General features: G+C 39.0%; 1 protein-coding gene across 11 annotated transcripts in view; it reads left to right on the forward strand.

Moving 5' to 3' along the window:
- DNAH5 (dynein axonemal heavy chain 5) overlaps nucleotides 1-19,276 on the forward strand; it is a 385,840-nt gene that overhangs the window by 248,955 nt on the left and 117,609 nt on the right. For all 11 annotated transcript variants that reach the window (XM_078365928.1, XM_078365933.1, XM_078365935.1 and 8 more), the window contains 3 exons: nucleotides 9,113-9,235; nucleotides 9,446-9,659; nucleotides 11,579-11,802. In XM_078365928.1, coding sequence (XP_078222054.1) covers nucleotides 9,113-9,235; nucleotides 9,446-9,659; nucleotides 11,579-11,802 — 561 coding nt within the window. The remainder of the gene's footprint in view (nucleotides 1-9,112; nucleotides 9,236-9,445; nucleotides 9,660-11,578; nucleotides 11,803-19,276) is intronic.

Consider the following 19,276-nt stretch of genomic DNA (forward strand, 5'->3'; position numbering starts at 1 on the left):
AAACTTGTTGAAGTCATGGTTAAATCACGACGTTTTATCACCTAATTTAATTGGTGACAGCAGAGTGCCAGTACACTAAGGCCATTGATTAAACTTCTAAATAAGACTGTCAACTTCATTATACTCTTCTGGAGGAGACGGGATTTCTAGTATGGGCTATCCTTCTATCAAATAAATATCATTCATATAGTGTCTGGGTGGGAAGATCTGGATGGATGGTCAACCCCAAATTGCAGTGACTCAGTCGTGATATTTTCATATTTGGGAAATAATACAATAAATTACCCTAAGCTGACAGGACGCTAACGTTATATGTGTTCCTTTAATATTGCTTTACATTTAAAGAGCTTTTGTTAGTTTTACCTTAGGAGGACATTCTCTTTAAAGGTTATAATTATCACATTATTTGAGGATGAAGCTTTTTAAAAATCATACCAGAGTGCGATATTTTTTCATTATGTCAGGTGATTTTTCTAATGTTTCACCCTTCATAAAACTATTAAGTCTTTAGGCCTACAATGTAATTCTGACAGTAACTTTGGCAGAGCTAATGCAGACTTCAGAAATTAAGGGCAGCGTCCCCACAATACTGCCCTCACTCAGACACCACAAGCTCACGGGTTCTCAAGACACCCATACCTCTGACCAAGTGGCTGCAAATTAGGCGATTCCCACAGCCCTCTCTGTGGGAAGTTTCCAACATTCACTAGAATGACTTGCAGAACTCAGAGAAGTGGTATGCTTACTATTACAGTTTTCTTGCAAAAATACAAGTAAGTATCAGTCACAAGAAAAGATACAGAAGGCAAGGTTTGGGAGGGTCCCAAATGCCAACCTTCCCTGTCCTCAGGATATGCTATCTTCTAGGCATAGCATGTATATGACCAACCTGGATGCTCACCTGAGCCTTGGTGTCCTGAGTTTTTATTGGGGTTTTATTACATGGGCATAATTGATTACATCATTGACCATAGGACAGAACTCACATCTTTAAGACTGAACTCAAATCTCCATCAGCTCCCCTCCCAGAAGGTCGGCTGATAACATGTAACTTAAAACCCCAACCTTCACATCACATGGTTGGCCTTTCTGGCATGAGTGATATGAGGGGCCCATGTGAATAATGGAGACATTTGTGTCACTCAGGACATTTCCAGGGTTTAAAGGCTCGCTCCCAGGAGCCAGGGACAAAGGTCAGCCCAATCCTTTATTATAAAACAAGGCCTTGTCACTGCATTTTTGTTTCCAACTTCGTGACATTTATCTCTGCCAGGTATTAAAGATCTGTGGTTTCTGTCTCTTTAACATGAAATATTTACTAATTTCCTGGAAAAAGACATATGTTATCTAGAAAACCTGTTGTTTGATATACAAATTCATAAACCATATAACAAATTTCTAGAAGTGGTACCATATTCAAATATAATAATTAGAAGAATGAAATATTCTTTCGGCTCCCATTATCTGACGCACAAGGCTTTAGCCTGATTTCCCACTGTTCTTCAGGGTGAAGGTGGAGTTAACATATCACTGTTTGTTTTTTTCTGTTCAGAAGCATCACAGGATCATCCACTCTGTTTAGTGCCAGAGACTATTTTGACTGTCGAGCATCAGGGCCTTCTATTAAGCAAGACTCATTAGTTTTAGAAAGCCTTCAATTAGCCAAACTGTTGTAATTAACTTTCTCACTGTAATTTTCAGTCATTCATGCTAAACAGGGCTGATGGAGCAGAGGGTTTGTCTCTGTGTCTCCCACGTATCTGGATCCCAACCAAATTGGAATTGTACAGGAGAAAATAGATACTGTCCATTTCTCAGCTGTTACTATGATGGCACACTGTCCAAGGAAGGACACATGTCTGTTACTTGTCAGGTTGTTTTCATCATGATGTAACTTTCACATCTTTTATCAGAAGGACTATTTATCACTTTTTGCCTGGGACAATCCAGTTTACTTTCATTGTCTAAGATAAGTAATTAATAGCATCCCTTGCCACTATCAAAAGTATCTGGTTTGGCTAAAAATTATATAGTCATCCGATTTTTTGGCTAAGGGAATTTAGTCAGTTTTTTAAGAAAGATGCCTCATTTTCTCCCCAGACTAATATTATTTTTTTATTTTTGAAAGTAATTTATACATAGAAGTAGAAATTTAAACAATACAAAATGGCGAAAAGAAGAAAGAAAAAATTACTTAATTTCTGAAAAGTTTTCTCTTCTAAAAATAATTATAAACTGTTTTGAATACAGGCACAATCTTACCAATGGTTACATAGGAATAGATTTTATTTTTTAAAAGATGAGACTCATAAAGCCTGGAAGAAAATCCCACACTTGTTTTTGGACCCAGAATCACTTTTCCAAATGACATCCTGTAAAGTAGATTAATCTACAAAATAGGTTACCATGAATTTGCTTTGGTGGAATTGGAGCTGGGCTCCTGAATCTCATTCCAGCCTCATCTTTTCGTCCTGTAAGGGATTCCTGTGGTTGCAGAAAATCTTTTTGGCGGCCGGGCGCGGTGGCTCAATCCTGTAATCCCAGCACTTTGGGAGGCCGAGGCGGGTGGATCACGAGGTCGGCAGATCGAGACCATCCTGGTCAACATGGTGAAACCCCGTCTCTACTAAAAATTACAAAAAATTAGCTGGGCACGGTGGCGTGTGCCTGTAATCCCAGCTACTCAGGAGGCTGAGGCAGGAGAATTGCCTGAACCCAGGGGGCGGAGGTTGTGGTGAGCCGAGATCGCACCATTGCACTCCAGCCTGGGTAACAAGAGTGAAACTCCATCTCAAAAAAAAAAAAAAAAAATCTTTTTGGCTCTTCAGAGCACAGTTTGAAGACTAGTTCCTGAGATAATATGTGAAAGTATGTATTTCATCATAAAGCTCTCTTAACATGTCAGGTTTTACTGTTGAGACTGATGCACTCGTGTGGAAGGAGTTTCAAGCGTTGTCTGAATTCACTTAGCTGGTGGCAGAACCTAGGCTGGAAACCAGGGCCCTGTGTGCTCTGCTGGACCATGCACTCACACGCTTCCTTCCATTGGCCTTTCTTTATCTATATTAATATCTAAATGGCTGGTTTGTCACTTAGTGCACTTGTTTTATTTTTAGCTTCCAGTTAAGCATTATTGTACTTACATGTGATTTTTTTGATGTATTTTAAAAACGTAGTATTGAGGATTTTAAACTCTCCTAATGTGAGAATATTTTTGTTTGCTTTTAGTGAATTACAATAAAATGGGAAGATGTTATTAGGCAGTAGAATTTCTTAATAAAGAGCCTAACTCTGTTTTTATCTTTTAGCTAATAGCATATATATGAAAACCTAAAATTAAGTATATTTTATATTTCTATTTAGTTGTATGTAATGTGCATGAAAAATGATTTAGGTACTAGCATATAGAAATACACATAGAAATAATAAAATAGCTTTACATTACTACATTAAGCTCATTAGTTGCTTTCATATAATATCATCAATGCATAATACTCTGTAGTGTATTCATATGCATATATATGTATATACATATGATTTATGTATCCATACACACTCTCATTACTGGATTGTATTATATCCAGAAAAACCCAGAAGTGTCTTTTATGAAATCACAGAGTTGATACATGTGAGAAGCAGTAGTTTAACTTTTTTCCTGACTTTCAGCCTAGTCAGAGCTGTTTTGTAAGGCCCTGCAGGTTATGTAGATTTTGCAGTGTCTCATCACAAAGATGATTGTGTGAATGTTGTACCCAAGAACTAGGCAATGCACCATCACCTCAGCTGCACATGATTCATCCAGTACCCTTCCCAATGTAACGTTCCTCCCTGTGTTTTGCTGGGGAAATAGACATGTGCGTAACCAAGTGTAGTTGACGTGGTAAGTGCTGCTTATGGCATAATCTCAATGTTGTACTGTGGAGTCGGAGGAGTTCCTATAGGGGATTACAGAAATCAGCATCATGAAAGAGTTGTTCATTACCTGGGGGAATTTAACATTTATATTGTATTAATTTCCAGGAATTATAAAAGCTGAGCTGTCTATTAAGAAATTAATTCAGTAACTGAATTGTCCCTAGGTTTAGGGCTTCTAACTAAGAAGGGAGGATAAGAGCTTTCCTCATCTCCATTTCTCAGCCTACCTGGTTTTCTGACCATCTGGTTTTCATGTCTTAAAATGCTGCTGTCACAGCCTGGGTTAATGATGGTGTCCTGTGTGTGTAGATAGACAATGAGATTGGAATCTTGTTTAGGTTGTATAAATTGCATAAGATACTGTCATACTGACGATGATTCTCCAATCTCATAGTAAAGTGATTGTCTATTCTCAAAGAACAGCATATGTCCTTAGTGCAAGTCCTTGCTAGAGATTTAATTTTTTTTTTTTTTTTAAATCACTAACTGGATTGAGAGAAGTGACATTTTTAGAAGATCATTCATCTAAATCAATATTTCATGAAGTGAATTTAGCTAATGATAATCCTGAGAGGTTTTTTTTTTTGGCTTAGAAATGGCCACTCTAGGAATATATAAATAAGGATCCCTTAATGAATACTGTAAGCCAGCCTATGAGGTGAACATCACTTCAAGGCCTATGTGGGGTTTGTTTTTAACTGAATACAAATGAACTAAGACCCTGAGGGTCCAGAACAAAGACAGTGAGAAGGACTGTCTGGCAGTGAGACTGGAGGAGTAAGTAGTGGGCACTTAGAGTTCCCTGTAAGTCACTAACAAGGAGCCACCTGGAGTACTGAGGAGGACCGCACTGCCCTTTAGAAAACTCATTCTGGCTACAGAGTGGAGCACATGGTGCAAGAGACATGGCTGCACTCAGAGGGACCTGAGAGGAGACAATTGCCATCATTTCTCAGGAGGGAGGTTGGGCTGGACCAAGGTAGTAAAAGTGAGACTGGAAACAGACCAAGGATGCATTAGGAAGTAGAACTGCCTAACCACAGTTGGTTGAGTCGAGGTTTATGTTAGTCTGTTCTTGCACTGCTATAAAGAATGACCTGAGACTGGATAATTTCTAAAGAAAAGAGGTTTAATTGGCTCACGATTCCATAGGCTGTATAGAAAACATGGCTGGGGAGGCCTCAGGACACTTTCAATTATGTTGGAAGGGCAAGTAGATACTTCTTGCAAGCAGGAGCGAGAGAGTGAAGGTGGAGGTGCTGCAGACTTTTAAGCAAACAGATCTTTTGAGAACTCACTCATGAGACAGCACTGGGGGAATGGTGCTAAACCATGGGGTGACCACCAAGTCACCTCCCACCAGGCCCACCCCCAACATGGGGATGACAATTCCACAGGAGATTTGGGTGGGGTCACAGAGCCAAACCATATCAAGGGGTTGGAGGGAGGCATAAGAGAGTGAGAAAAGTCAAAGATGACTCCAGGTTTCTTGTATTTATGGAACAAATATTCACCAATAAACACACAGTACCAGTTACCCTTCTAGACACTGAGGATGAAGTAATGAGTACAGCATCGTAGACAAGCTGCCTTCCCTCCTTACCTTCTAGTGGAGGAGACAGGCAATAATCTAATAAGCGAACCTGCTTACTTAGTTTCTTTAACTGGACTGCAGTTCATAACAGCAAAACAATGGATGAGGTGGGAACACCAATCAAAGAGATTGGGAGGAATGTGGGTGGCAGAATGCAACACAGAGGATCTGCCATTCTTTAGACGGATTTCTTTGGGGGAGATGGAAAATTCTAGATAAAGCTATAAATCATGCAGTGTAGCCATTGTGTATGCCTCATAAAGAAGTTTCCAGGATTGACTGGAGTCAGGAAAGGCAATTTAAGAGGTCGTGACATTAATCCCTGTGAGAAAGAAAGACATAATGGAGTGGAGGCCTGCTGTTGTTAGGCAGAAGAGATAGTTTAGAAAGCAGTGTTGAAATTAGAATAGAAAAACTCAGTGTTGTTAGATGTGGAAATGTTTAAATGGGCAATAGATAGCTGGTGTCAGTCTCTTGAGTTGAGCACCCCGAGAGAATGCACTTTGTGCTGAGTAGGGAAGAGGAGTTTATGTTTGAATATGTTTATTTTTGTGATGTTATGGAACATCCAGCTGGGAAAGATCAGATGTCCAAGTATACAGTGTTTCAAACAGCCCCAAATAGATAGCTGTCTAAAGGAGTAGAGAGAGCATGCAATATAGGTAGAACATGCCTAATCTGAAAATTCAAAATTCAGGTTGTTCCGAAGTCCAAAACTCTTTGAGCACTGGCAAGCTCAAAAAATGTCATACCTGACTTCAAGTGACAGGATGTAGTCAAAATGCAGGTGCACAACACACAGTTTATTCAGCATCCCCAAGAAAAAAAGACCCTCCCAGCACTCTCCAGCTTTCACATCTTTTTAGCACACTCCCAGTTCCCCTATGCAAGCATGTCCATTGTATGTTGTTCAATTTTTGCAAACTTTGTTTCATGTACAAAATTGTGGAAATATGTTTAATTTTAAATATTTTAAAATAAAATGTAAATAAACATATAAATACACATTTAAATACATACATGCATACACACATACATATTGTATAAAATTACTTTCTGACTACATATGTAAGGAGTATATAGGAAACATAAATGGCTCTCATATTTAGATTTGGGTACCATCCTCGAGATATCTCATGGTGCATATGCAAATATTCCCAAATCTGAAAATGTTCAAAATACAAAACACTTCTTGTCCAAGCATTTCAGAGAAGGCATAGCCAACCTGCATTGTGTTTCAGGGTTCAGGAGGTCTTACCAAACTCCATCCCTCATTAGGTAACCATTGAATCAGCAGCAATTCTAAAAACAGAAAGAAGTCTCAACTTATAGGTTCACAAGTTACTTAATTTTTCTCCCTATTTTGTTGTGCTTTTGTCAATTTAACTCTTTTATGACATGTATAGCTTAGTAGTGATTTCCTATCATTTCCAAAAAAATCAGGATTATAATGGAGGGGAAGAAAGATAGGTATGTGGCTATTACACTGTATTACTCTAACTATCCCACCTAGTACTTTTTAGCTCTTTATAAAGCCCCCCAATACATAAAATCTTCATGTGCCCAAAAGTGTTCTCATTAATTTGACATGGGAATATCTGGAAGTCCTAGTTGGCCATAAGGAGGCGTCAGCAGATTATTTATTGGCTTATGCATTTAAATTCATTGAAAAGAAGGGCAAATTTATCCTAGTACATTAAATAATTTTGCTTATATGTGTGGCGGGGTGTGAAATTTTATTTGCCATTGTACTATTTCATTGAGGATTTGTTTTGTGATTGACTGAGTTGTGATATATTTATATCTCATTCTATTTAAAAATAGTGAAAAATTTTCACATCCTTTGCAATTATTCTTTAAAACGATGAAGCTAGGCACAGTGGCTCATGCCTGTAATCCCAGCACATTGGGAGACCGAGGTGGGTGGATCACCGAAGTCAGTAGTTCGAAACCAGCTTGTCCAAAATAGTGAAACCCCATCATTACTAAAAATACAAAAATTAGCTGGGTGTGGTGGTGGGCGCCTGTAATACCAGATATTGGGAGGCTGAGGCAGGAGAAGCGCTTGAATCTGGGAGGCACAGGCTGCACTGAGCCAAGATTGCACTCCAGCCTGGGCAATAGAGCAAGACCCTGTCTCAAAAAATAAATAAAATAAAATAAATAAAATGATGATGAAAACTTACAATGTGCAATTACTGTGAAGCCTCTCAAGAACAGTTGCACAGAGTTTTGCTTTTTAAGTTTTGCTTATATTTTGTCTCATTTTGTGGTTATATCTTGTTCATAAAAGTCATTATTAACTGTTTTTTTAAATCATGAAATGAAACATTTTTTGGATACGAGAAGGAGAATTTATTTTATCTCAGCATACTTTCTCCTGTATTTATACATGATCTTTAACATGATTTAAAATCATGCACCAGTAGATTCCTACAGTGATAGAAATGAAATGAGCTTTTGAGTTTTGAAGCTTCTGGAGTCTGAGAATGTTCAAGCCCTTTCTGTTTGCTTTGCAGTGCTAGGCTCCAGTTACTCAGTGCATACATTTTGAAGCGCGATCCATTCCCTAGCCACATTGCACTACCGTGGACATGAGAACAGCAGTAAGAGCCTGGAGTCCTCTCCTCACATCCTCTTCCTGCCCCTTCTAATGTCCCTTCTGTCAGTTTTAGTATCTCTCTGCATACTGTCAGGAAGGTTTTTTTTTTTTTGAGGTGGAGTTTCGCTCTTGTTACCCAGGCTGGAGTGCAATGGCGCAATCTTGGCTCACCGCAACCTCTGCCTCCTGGGTTCAGGCAATTCTCCTGCCTCAGCCTCCTGAGTAGCTGGGATTACAGGCACGCGCCACCATGCCCAGCTAATTTTTTGTATTTTTAGTAGAGATGGGGTTTCACCATGTTGACCAGGATGGTCTCAATCTCTTGACCTTGTGATCTGCCCACCTCGGCCTCCCAAAGTGCTGGGATTACAGGCGTGAGCCACCGCGCCCGGCAGGAAGGTTTTTTATAGAGTGCAGTGTGGTCTCCTCTTGCGCCGCCTAAGCTCAGAATGTAAAAATGAGAGAGAAGATGTAAGTGGGCTTTGTTCACTGTGTCAGGGAATGAGAATTGAATCAGTGTGATTGCATCTGCCCAGAAGAATGGGTATGGGCTGTGCCAGGTGACAGCAGCCAGATTCAGCCTTCGGAGCATGATGGGCTGTGCAGCTCAGAGTGCAGACCTCAGACGCTTCTCGCACAGCTTAACATTGTCGCTGGTTATAGGGAAACTATTAGCAAGACTTTGAATAATGGCGAACAGCGTGTCACCAACAGAAGCTTGATAAGATAAAAATAAATGTTTAGAACAGAATCGTCTCATCCCATTCAAAATTTGCATTGGTTAGAATTTCATTTCCTTCTCAATTAAACTGGATTTTCAAAGTTTGTGAATGTTATACACGGTAATTTAGGACTTGTTAGAATTAAGGGGGGAAATCTGGCTGTTTCTAAGTAATTTATATTAGTTCAAAAGTTACCAGTTGTTGTTTTTTAAAAAAATACTTGCCCATGTTTTAGGGGATATTTTCGCAAATGTCTCTGTTGATTTTCTTTTTTCACAGAGGACAATAGAGAGCTATGTGGATAAACGAATGGGTACAACGTATGGCCCTCCAGCAGGAAAGAAGATGACCGTTTTTATTGATGATGTGAACATGCCAGTAATCAATGAATGGGGAGATCAGGTATAGTCATTCTATTGTGCATTTTATTTCTTTAATTCAGTATTGATTTATTCTTTGAAGAGTTTTAGAAACAATTTTTTTAAATTTTTTTACTTTTTCAAGATATAATACCTGAATTACAGTAAAGTTAATTCTTTGGAAAAACTCCAAGAGTTAGGTTCCAGGGTTGGAAAGGAATGAAGTCTTAATTCAGCAAGTTGTCTTTCTTAGGTTACGAATGAGATAGTGCGACAATTGATGGAACAAAACGGATTCTATAACCTCGAGAAACCTGGGGAGTTCACCAGCATCGTGGACATACAGTTTTTGGCAGCCATGATCCATCCTGGTGGTGGACGCAATGACATACCCCAGAGACTCAAGAGGCAGTTCTCTATATTTAACTGCACGCTGCCCTCTGAGGCTTCCATGGACAAGATCTTTGGTAAAGTAAACGTTAAGAGGGCATGGAGTGGGAGGGTGAGGAGGAACACCTGTCTGTGTTCCTTTTGGAAAATCTTCACCCAGAGACCCACCCAGAAAGAGCATTGGGTGGCTTCTTGTCTACAGCCTTCATCATTCTCAAACAACACATTTCACTTCCTGTAGGGAATGATTCTAGGTGTGTGCGGATTTGGATGCTTCAGTAGATCTTTGCCATCTTTGGTTTTCTTTAACTGTTTCTAACTTCGTAAGCAAGGAGGTTTAACATTACACGAACCTGGAGGTGCAATTGTTTCCCCCTAGATGAGATTGTTTCCTCATGGGTACATAGTTTTGAGGTTTGGATTTCTATGTTTCATATCAAAGTTTATGTAGCTGATACTTTAACCAACCCATAGAATGACTTTGGCCAAAGAAGTAATGGGACCCAGAGTGGAGATTAGTCTGAGTAATTTACGGGGTGGTAATAAGTTATTGATTGATTAAATATGTAGTGTTTTGTAGATAATTTAGCTGAACAATCACTAGCCAAATAAGTAATCATATATGCCTAATCAATTAATAAAAATGCACTTATGACTTATTTGTGCAGAAAAGAGTGTAAAGGGTTGAACACATTTAGGTTAAATATTTAGTTTACAGTTTCTGAAGCTATTGAGAAAAAGCTCTTTAGGATTACCCTTGTTAATTTCTGGCAAACGAAAATGTCATGTGGGTGTCCCAAGCTATTGAAGTATGGTAGTAATCTCCCCTTAGTCACAGCAGTGAGCAAGGTCTGGAAACCAACACACACTGGAGTTATCTAAACTTGAGAAAAGTAAAATGGACCAGAAAGAATCACCATTATCATCTTTAATTATTCCTTATTGCCTGGAAAATTTTACATATAAAGTAAATGAAAGTGTTTTATAATGTATGGAAAGACAACAACAGAAAGTAGAAATCTTAGAGGACTTATAAAAACATTTCTCTTCTCTTTTTATTGTTGTATCGGACCGAGCACAGAAAGTCAACACCAAGACAAAAGTATGCCAAATTGCAGGGTTTATTGCCTGCGACCACGGAGGACTCACGTCTCTCCAACCCGTGGCAGAGATAGAAGGGTGACAAGACCTTTTTATACCCGCAAAACCACCTTGGGAATGGGGGTGAAGGGTGGAGATGGGAATGAAAGCTGTCAATCACCTCCTAGGCTGAGACGAGGGTGAGGGGCTCCGGACATTCCAAGGGCCAGGGGACTTTTGTCTTTCCGATTGCCACTTAAGTGGTTTACAGAAGTCAAGATAAACATTAGTTTATACATTATTTGGACAGATGTGGGGTCCACAGATTTTTCAGTTGCTTGGTGCCAGGATGGAATTATCTGGGGATGCTTACTCTGGTCAGTACTGGTAAACAGAGGCCAGCAATTCTGGCAGTTACAGGTAAGAGAAAGTATGCAGCTTTACCTCTCTTTGCATTTTGCAAAGTAAACTTAGCAAAGTAAACTTAGCAAAGTAAACTTAGCAGTTTTACAGAGGCTGAGGTTAGCATTCATTGTGAGGAGAATAGAAACAGTTTTGTCTCTTTATAAAACGGCATTGTACAGGTTCTAACTCTAGGCCAGCTCTATCACATTATAAGGCAACTTCATATATTTATCATTGTTACCCATTTAATAATATTGAAATGGTGCAGCCAGAATTGTCAGGAGTATTTCTTAATCAACTTTTCAGTGCTCTGAATACTGATTTACTTAAACCTGTATCTATTTTTTTGGATACTGTATTTGAAAAAGCAAGAGAACATTAACATCCTTTTATATATGATTATTTATTAGAATATATAATGACATTTGTGCAAACCTGATACTACAGTATTTTTCATTTTCACTTAATTTTGCTGAATGGCTAAAACATGCTGTAATTTCCCCCTTTTCAGGTGTGATTGGGGAAGGCTACTACTGTACTCAGAGGGGTTTCTCAGAGGAAGTGAGAGATTCTGTGACAAAATTGGTGCCCCTGACACGCCGACTATGGCAGATGACCAAGATTAAAATGCTTCCCACCCCTGCAAAATTCCATTATGTGTTTAACCTACGAGATCTTTCTCGGATCTGGCAGGGAATGCTGAACACTACTTCAGAGGTCATCAAGGAACCAAATGTAAGTGGCACTGAAGAAAGAAAAACAAATAACATTTCTGTCAGTCATATATTCTAAATAGTTTTATTAATTTATTTTTTACTTGAACTATGAAAAATTTTTGGAATGTTTCAGCCTGAGTATTCTTATTTTATTTTATTGCACTTCACTTTAGGTTCTGGGGTACATATGAAGAACATGCAGGATTGTTGCATAGGTACATACACAGCATTGTGGTTTGCTGCCTCCATCCCCAACACCTGTATCTGGCATTTCTTCCTGTGTTATCCTTCCCCAACTCCCTACCCCTTGCTGTCCCTCCCCTAGTCCTCCCCAACAGACCCAATGTGTGATGCTCCCATCCCTGTGTCCATGTGTTCTCATTGTCAATACCCAACTATGAACATGTAGTGTTTGATTTTCTGTTCTTGTGTCAGTTTGCTGATAATGATGGTTTCCAGGTTCATCCATGTCCCTACAAAGAACTAATCATTTTTATGGCTACATAGTATTCCATGGTGTATATGTGCCACATTTTACCCATCCAGTCTATCATCAGTGGGCACTTGGATTGGATCCAGGTCTTTGCTATTGTAAACAGTGCCACAATGAACAGACGTGTGCATGTGTCTTTATAATAGAATGATTTATAATCCTTTGGATACATACCCAGTAATGGGATTGCTGGGTCAAATGGAATTTCTATTTCTAGGTCATTGAGGAATTGCCACAATAGTCAAACTAATATACACTCCCACCAACAGTGTAAAAGTGTTCCTATTTCTCCACATCCTCTACAGGATCTGTTATCTCCAGATTTTTTAATGATCACCATTCTAACTGGCATGAGGTGGTGTCTCAATGTGGTTTTGATTTGCATTTCACTAATGACCAGTGATGATGAGCATTTTTTCATGTGTTTATTGGCCTCATATATGTCTTCTTTTGAAAACTGTCTGTTCATATCTTTTGCCCACTTTTGAATGGTTTGTTTTTTTCCTGTAAATCTGTTTTAGTTCTTTGTAGGTTCTGGATATTAGCCCTTTGTCAGATGGGTAGAATGCAAATTTTTTCCACATTCTCTTGGTTGCTGGTTTACTCTAATGATTGTTTCTTTTGCTGTACAGAAACTCTGGAGTTTAATTAGATCCCATTTGTCTATTTTGGCTTTTGTTGCCATTGCTTTTGGTGTTTTAGTCATGAAGTACTTGCCTATGCCTATGTCCTGAATGGTTTTGCCAAGGTTTTCTTCTCAGGTTTTTATGGTGTTAGGTCTTGTGTTTAAGTCTTTAGTCCATCTGTAGTTAATTTTAGCATAAGGTGTCAGGAAGGGATCCAGTTTCTGCTTTCTGCACATGGCTAGGCAGTTTTCCCAACACCATTTATTAAACAGGGAATTCTTTCCCCATTGCTTGTTTTTGTCATGTTTGTCAAAGATCAGATCATTGTAGATGTGTGGCATTGCCTCCGAGGCCTCTGTTCTGTTCTACTGGTCTATATCTCTGTTTTGGTACCCATACCATGCTGTTTTGATTACTGTAGCCTTGTTGTATAGTTTAAAGTCAGCGAGCATGATGCCTCCAGCTTTGTTTTTTTTGCTTAGAATTGACTTCGTTATGCGGGCTCTCTTTTGATTCCGCATGAAGTTTAAGGTGTTTTTTTTTTTCCAGTTCTGTGAAGAGAGTCATAGGTAGCTTGATGGGGATAGCATTGAATCTATAAATTACTTTGGGAGTGTGGCCATTTTCACAATTTTGATTCTTCCTAACCATGAGCATGGAATGTTTTTCCAACTGTTTGTGTCCTCTCTTATTTCCTTGAGTAGTGGTTTGTAGTTCTCCTTGAAGAGGTCCTTTACATTCTTTGTTAGTTGTATTCCTAGGTATTTTATTCTCTTTGTGGCAATTGTGAATGGCAGTTCATTCTTGATTTGGCTCTTTTTAAGTCCGTTATTGGTGTATAGGAATGCTTGTGATTTCTGTACATTGCTTTTATATCCTGAGACTTTCCTGAAGTTGCTTATCAGTTTCAGGAGATTTTGGTCTGAGACAATGGGGTTCTCTAAACATATAATCATGTCGTCTGCAAATAGAGACAATTTGACTTCCTCCTTTCCTAATTGAATACCCTTTATTTCGTTTTCTTGCCTGATTGCTCTGACTAAAACTCCCATATTGTATTGAATAGGAGTGGTGAGAGAGGGCATCCTTGTCTAGTGCCAGATTTCGAAGTGAATGCTTCTAGTTTTTGCCCATTTGGTATGATATTGGCTGTGGGTTTGTCGTAAATAGCTTTTATTATTTTGAGACATGTTCTGTCGATGCCTAGTTTATTGAGAGTTTTTAGCATAAAGTGCTGTTGTATTTGTCAAAGGCCTCCGCATCTATTGAGATAATCAAGTGGTTTTGTCTTTTGTTTTGTTTATGTGGTAGATTATGTTAGATTAGATTGCATATGTTGAAGCAGCCTTCCATCCTCGGGATGAAGCCTACTTGATTGTGGTGGATAAGCTTTTTAATGTGCTGTTGCAGTTGGTTTGCCATTATTTTATTGAAAGTTTTTTCATCTATGTTCATCATTGATATTGGCCTGAAGTTTTCTTTTCTTGTTGAGTCTCCACTGGGTTTTGGTATCAGGATGATGTTGGTCTCATAAAATGATGTGGGAAGGATTCCCTCTTTTTGGATTGTTTGGAATAGTTTCAGAAGGAGTGGTACCAGCCGCTCTTTGTATGTCTGGTAGAATTTGGCTGTGAACCCATCTGGACCTTGGCTTTTTTGGTTGGTAGGGTATTAATTGCTGCCTCCACTTCAGCCCTTGTTATTGGTCTATTCAGGGTTTCAACTTCTTTCTGGTTTCAGCTTGGGAGGGTGCAAGTGTCCAGGAATTTATCAATTTCTTCCAGGTTTACTGGTTTGTGTGCAGAGAGTTGTTTGTAGTAATCTCTGATGGTAGTTTCTATTTCTGTGGAATCTGTGGTGATAACCCCTTTATCATTTTTTATTGCATCTATTTGATTCATTTCTCTTTTCTTTTTTATTAATCTGGCTAGTGATCTATTTCGTTGATCTTTTAAAAAAACCCAGCTCTTGGATTTATTGATTTTTTGAAGGGTTTTTTTTTTTTTGTGTCTCTATTTCCTTCAGTTCTGCTCTGATCTTAGTTATTTCTTGTCTTCTGCTAGCTTTTGATTTTTTTTTTATCTTGCTCCTCTAGCTCTTTCAATTCTGATGATAGGGTGTCGATTTTGGATCTTTCCTTGCTTCTTATGTGGGCATTTATTGCTATAAATTTTCCTCTAGACACTACTTTAAATGTGTCCCAGAGATTCTGATGCATTGTGTCTTTGTTCTCATTGGTTTCGAAGGACATCTTTATTTGTGTCTTCATTTCATTATTCATCTAGTTGACATTCAAGAGCCAGTTGTTCATTTTCCATGAAGTTGTGGGGTTCTGAGTTAGTTTCCTACTCCTGAATTCTAATTTGATTGCACTGTGGTCCGAGAGACTGTTTGTTATGATTTCTGTACTTTTGCATTTGCTGAGGAGTGCTTTACTTCCAATAATGTGTCAGTTTTAGAGTAGGTGTGATGTGGTGCTGAGAAGAATGTATATTCTCTGGATTTGGGTTGGAGAGTTCTGTAAATGTCTATTAGGTTTGCTTGGTCCAGATTGGAGTTCAAGTCCTGGATATCCTTGTTCTTTTTCTGTCTTGTTGATCTGTCTAATAATGACATGGGAGTGTTAAAGTCTCCCACTATTATTGTGTGGGCGTCTAAGTCTATTTGTAGGTCATTAAGGACTTGCTTTATGTATCTGGGTCCTCCTGTATTGGGTGTGTATATACTTAGAATTGTTAGTTCTTCTTGTTGCATTGATCCTTTTACCTTTACATAATACTCTTCTTTGTCTCTTTTGATCTTTGTTGGTTTAAAGTCTGTTTTATCAGAAAGTAGGATTGCAACTCCTGCTTTTTTTTTTCTATGCATTTGCTTGGTAAATCTTAATCCATCCCTTTACTTTGAGACTATGTGTGTCCTTGCACATGAGGTGGGCTTCCTGGATACAGCACACTGATGGGTTTGACTTTTTATCCAATTTGCCAGTCTGTGTCTTTTGATTGGGGCATTTAGCACATTTACATTTAAGGTTAATATTGTTATGTGTGAATTTGATCCTGCCATTTTGATGCTAGCTGGTTGTTTTGCCCGTTAGTTGATGCAGTTTCTTTATTGTGTCGATGCTCTTTATCATTTGGTATATTTTTGGAGTGGCTGATACTGGTTGTTCCTTTCTTATGTTTACTGCTTCTTTCAGGAGCTCTTGTAAGGCAGGCCTGGTGGTGATGAAATCTCTGAGCAATTGCTTGTTCATAAAGGATTTTATTTCTGCATCACTTTTGAAGCTTAGTTTGGCTGGATATGAAATTCTGGGTTGAAAGTTTTTTTCTTTAAGGATGTTGAATATTGGCCCCCTCTCTCTTCTGGCATGTAGGGTTTCTGCTGAGAGATCTGCTTTGAGTCTGATGGGCTTCCCTTTGTGGGCCACCCAACCTTTCTTTCTGGCTGCCCTTAGCGTTTTTTCCTTCATTTCAACCTTGGTGAATCTGACGATTACATGCCTTGGGGTTGCTCTTTTTGAGGAATATCTTTGTGGTATTCTCTGTATTTCCTGGACTTGAATGTTGGCCTGCCTTGCTAGGTTGGGGAAGTTCTCCTGCATAATATTCTGAAATGTGTTTTCCAGCTTGGATTCATTCTCTCTGTCACATTCAGATACACCTATGAAACGTAGATTAGGTCTTTTTACATAATGCCATATTTCTTGGAGGCTTTGTTCATTTCTTTTCACTCTCTTTTCTCTAATCTTGCCTTCTCATTTTATTTCATTGAGTTGATCTTCAATCTCTGCTTTCCTTTCTTCTGCTTGGTCGATTCAGCTATTGAAACTTGGGTATGCTTTGCAAAGTTCTCATGTGTTTTTCAGCTCCATCGGGTCATTTATATTCTCTTAGCTGTTTATTCTCATTAACATTTTGTCAAACCTTTTTTTGAAGGTTCTTAGTTTATTTGCATTGGGTTATAAGATATTCTTTTACTTCAGAGAAGTTTGTTATTACCCACCTTTTGAAGTCTGTTTCTGTCAATTCATCAGACTCATTCTCCATCCAGCCTTGTTCCCTTGCTGGTGAGGAGTTGTGTTACCTTGGAGGAGGAGAGATGTTTTGGTTTTGGTGTTTTCATCCTTTTTGCTCTGGCTTCTTCCCATCTTTGTGGATTTATCCACCTGTCATCTATGTTGTTGTTGGCTTTCAGATGGGGTCTCTGAGTGGATGTCCTTTTTGTTGATGATGAAGTTATTTTTTTCTATTTTTTATTTGTACTTCTAACAGTCAGACACCTCTGCTGTAGGACTGCTGGAGGTCCACTCCAGACCCTGCTTGCCTGGGGATCACTTGCAGTGGCTGCAGAACAGTAAGGGTTGCTGCCAGTGTCTTCTGTCATCTTCATCCCAAAAGGATACCTGCCAGATATCAGCCTGAGTTCTCCTTGATGAGGTGTCTCTTTGGACATATGGGGGTCAGGGAGCTGAGCTCAGCACTTGAGCTCCTATAAGGGACAGATTGTCTCCTCAAGCAGTCTGTGAGCTCTGTTGTTCCTTTCAGAGCTGCTGGGCAGATACGTTTAAGTCTGCTGCAGTGGAGTTCATAACTGCCTTTTTTCCTCAGATGCTCTGTCTGGGAAGGTGGGGCTTTATTTAAAAGTTTCTGAGGTGCTGCTGCCTTTTTTCAGAGATACCCTGCCCAATGAGGAGGTAGCCTGGTAACAGTCTCCCAGCAGAGGTGTGGCTGAGCACCGTGGGCTCTGCCCAGCTGCTGTGTGAACTTCCTTGCAGTTTTGTTTATAGTAGTGTAGTTGGAACTGCCTTGGTAATGGCAGTCTGCCTCAGTAATGGCGGACTGTTAGTTAGACTGCCTTGGTAACAGTGGATTCCCTTGGTAATGGCGGACTGCCTCAGTAATGGTGGACTGCCTCAGTAATGGTGGAGTGCCTTCGTAGTGGTGGACTACCTCGGTAATGGCAAATACCCTTCTTCCCACAGAGCTGGATTGTCCCAGATCCAGTTGTGCTTTTTGTGAAACTCTTAATTCAGAGCGTTTGAGATTGCTGGTCTTTGTGGGGGTAGGACCCACCTATCCAGATTACCTGGCTCCCTGTTTCACCCCCCTTTTTTTCAGTTGAATGGGTGACTCTGTCTCCCAGGTGTTCCACGCACCAGTTGAAATGGTGCCCAAATTTGTGTGAGTTTTTGTGTGGAGACCTGCTGCGCCTGCTGAAATAGTTGTGCTGGAGACTTGTTGTACTTTTCTACCCAGGAATCTCCTGGTCTGTGGGCAGCAAAAATTCATTTGGAAATGAAGTGATCACTCACCCTCTGTGTTCTCTCTGGGAACTGCACTCCAGAGCTGTTCCTATTTAGCCATCTTGGATCATCTCCAGCATGGGTGTTCTTTACTGCTTTTTAACTAACATAATGAAAGAAGAAAATCATGTCAGAAAATGTCAACGATAAATTCCAATTAAATTAGGTTGTGTTTATGAACATTGTATACACAATTATTTTCTAATGAATAGAATAAAAGAAACAATTGATTTTATTTTCCTACTTCTAGTTTAAGAAGAAGCTTTGTTCCTTATACTAAATAATGGGAACAATTACTATGGATTTTATTATATAATAGTCTTCATGTTTTAAGCTTGGTATTTTAACTGAAAAAGTAACTATCTTTATACATAAACATTCAAAATTTAAAAAACACATTTCATTGATAATCACCCATAATTTTTCTTTTCCATGTAAATGGATGCACTGAAAGAATTATATACGTTGGTAAAGTTGAAGAGAGGCAGCAGATTACAAAGTTCATTAATAGAAAAATGATCATTTATACAAACTTGAATATGACATTTCCCAGTGTTACAAGAATTTTCCTTAAACTAAGAATTCTATGTAAAAATCCAGTAGGCTTTTGTTCTAAAGCATAGCCTATGTGCCTGGGGTAAGACTGGGTTGACCTCTCTTTAAGCTTTTCTAGAGCTAAAAATGTAATTAAGCAAATGGGTTTAGGGGACTTCTCCATATAAACACCCAGAGACAGTTGAAATATCAACAAAACTGTTCATTAAACACAAGTGTTGATTATCAAAAAACCCCACCTCTGTCCCAGATGCCTGAAATACAGGTAACCAAACTCACCGATTCTTTTAAAAAAAAAGTATTTGTTGATTTATTTTTAACTTTTAGGTTTGAGGTTACATATGAAGGTTTATTCCATAGGTAACATGTGTCATGAGGGCTTCTTGTTCAGATTATTTCATCACCCAGGTATTTATTTATTTATTTATATTTTGAGTTGGAGTTTCACTCTGTTGCCAGGCTGGAGTTCAATGGTGCAATCTTGGCTCACTGCAACCTCCACCTCCTGGGTTCAAGC

The sequence above is a fragment of the Callithrix jacchus genome, chromosome 2, assembly GCF_049354715.1.
Source record: "Callithrix jacchus isolate 240 chromosome 2, calJac240_pri, whole genome shotgun sequence".
NCBI classification, from domain to species: domain Eukaryota; kingdom Metazoa; phylum Chordata; class Mammalia; order Primates; family Cebidae; genus Callithrix; species Callithrix jacchus.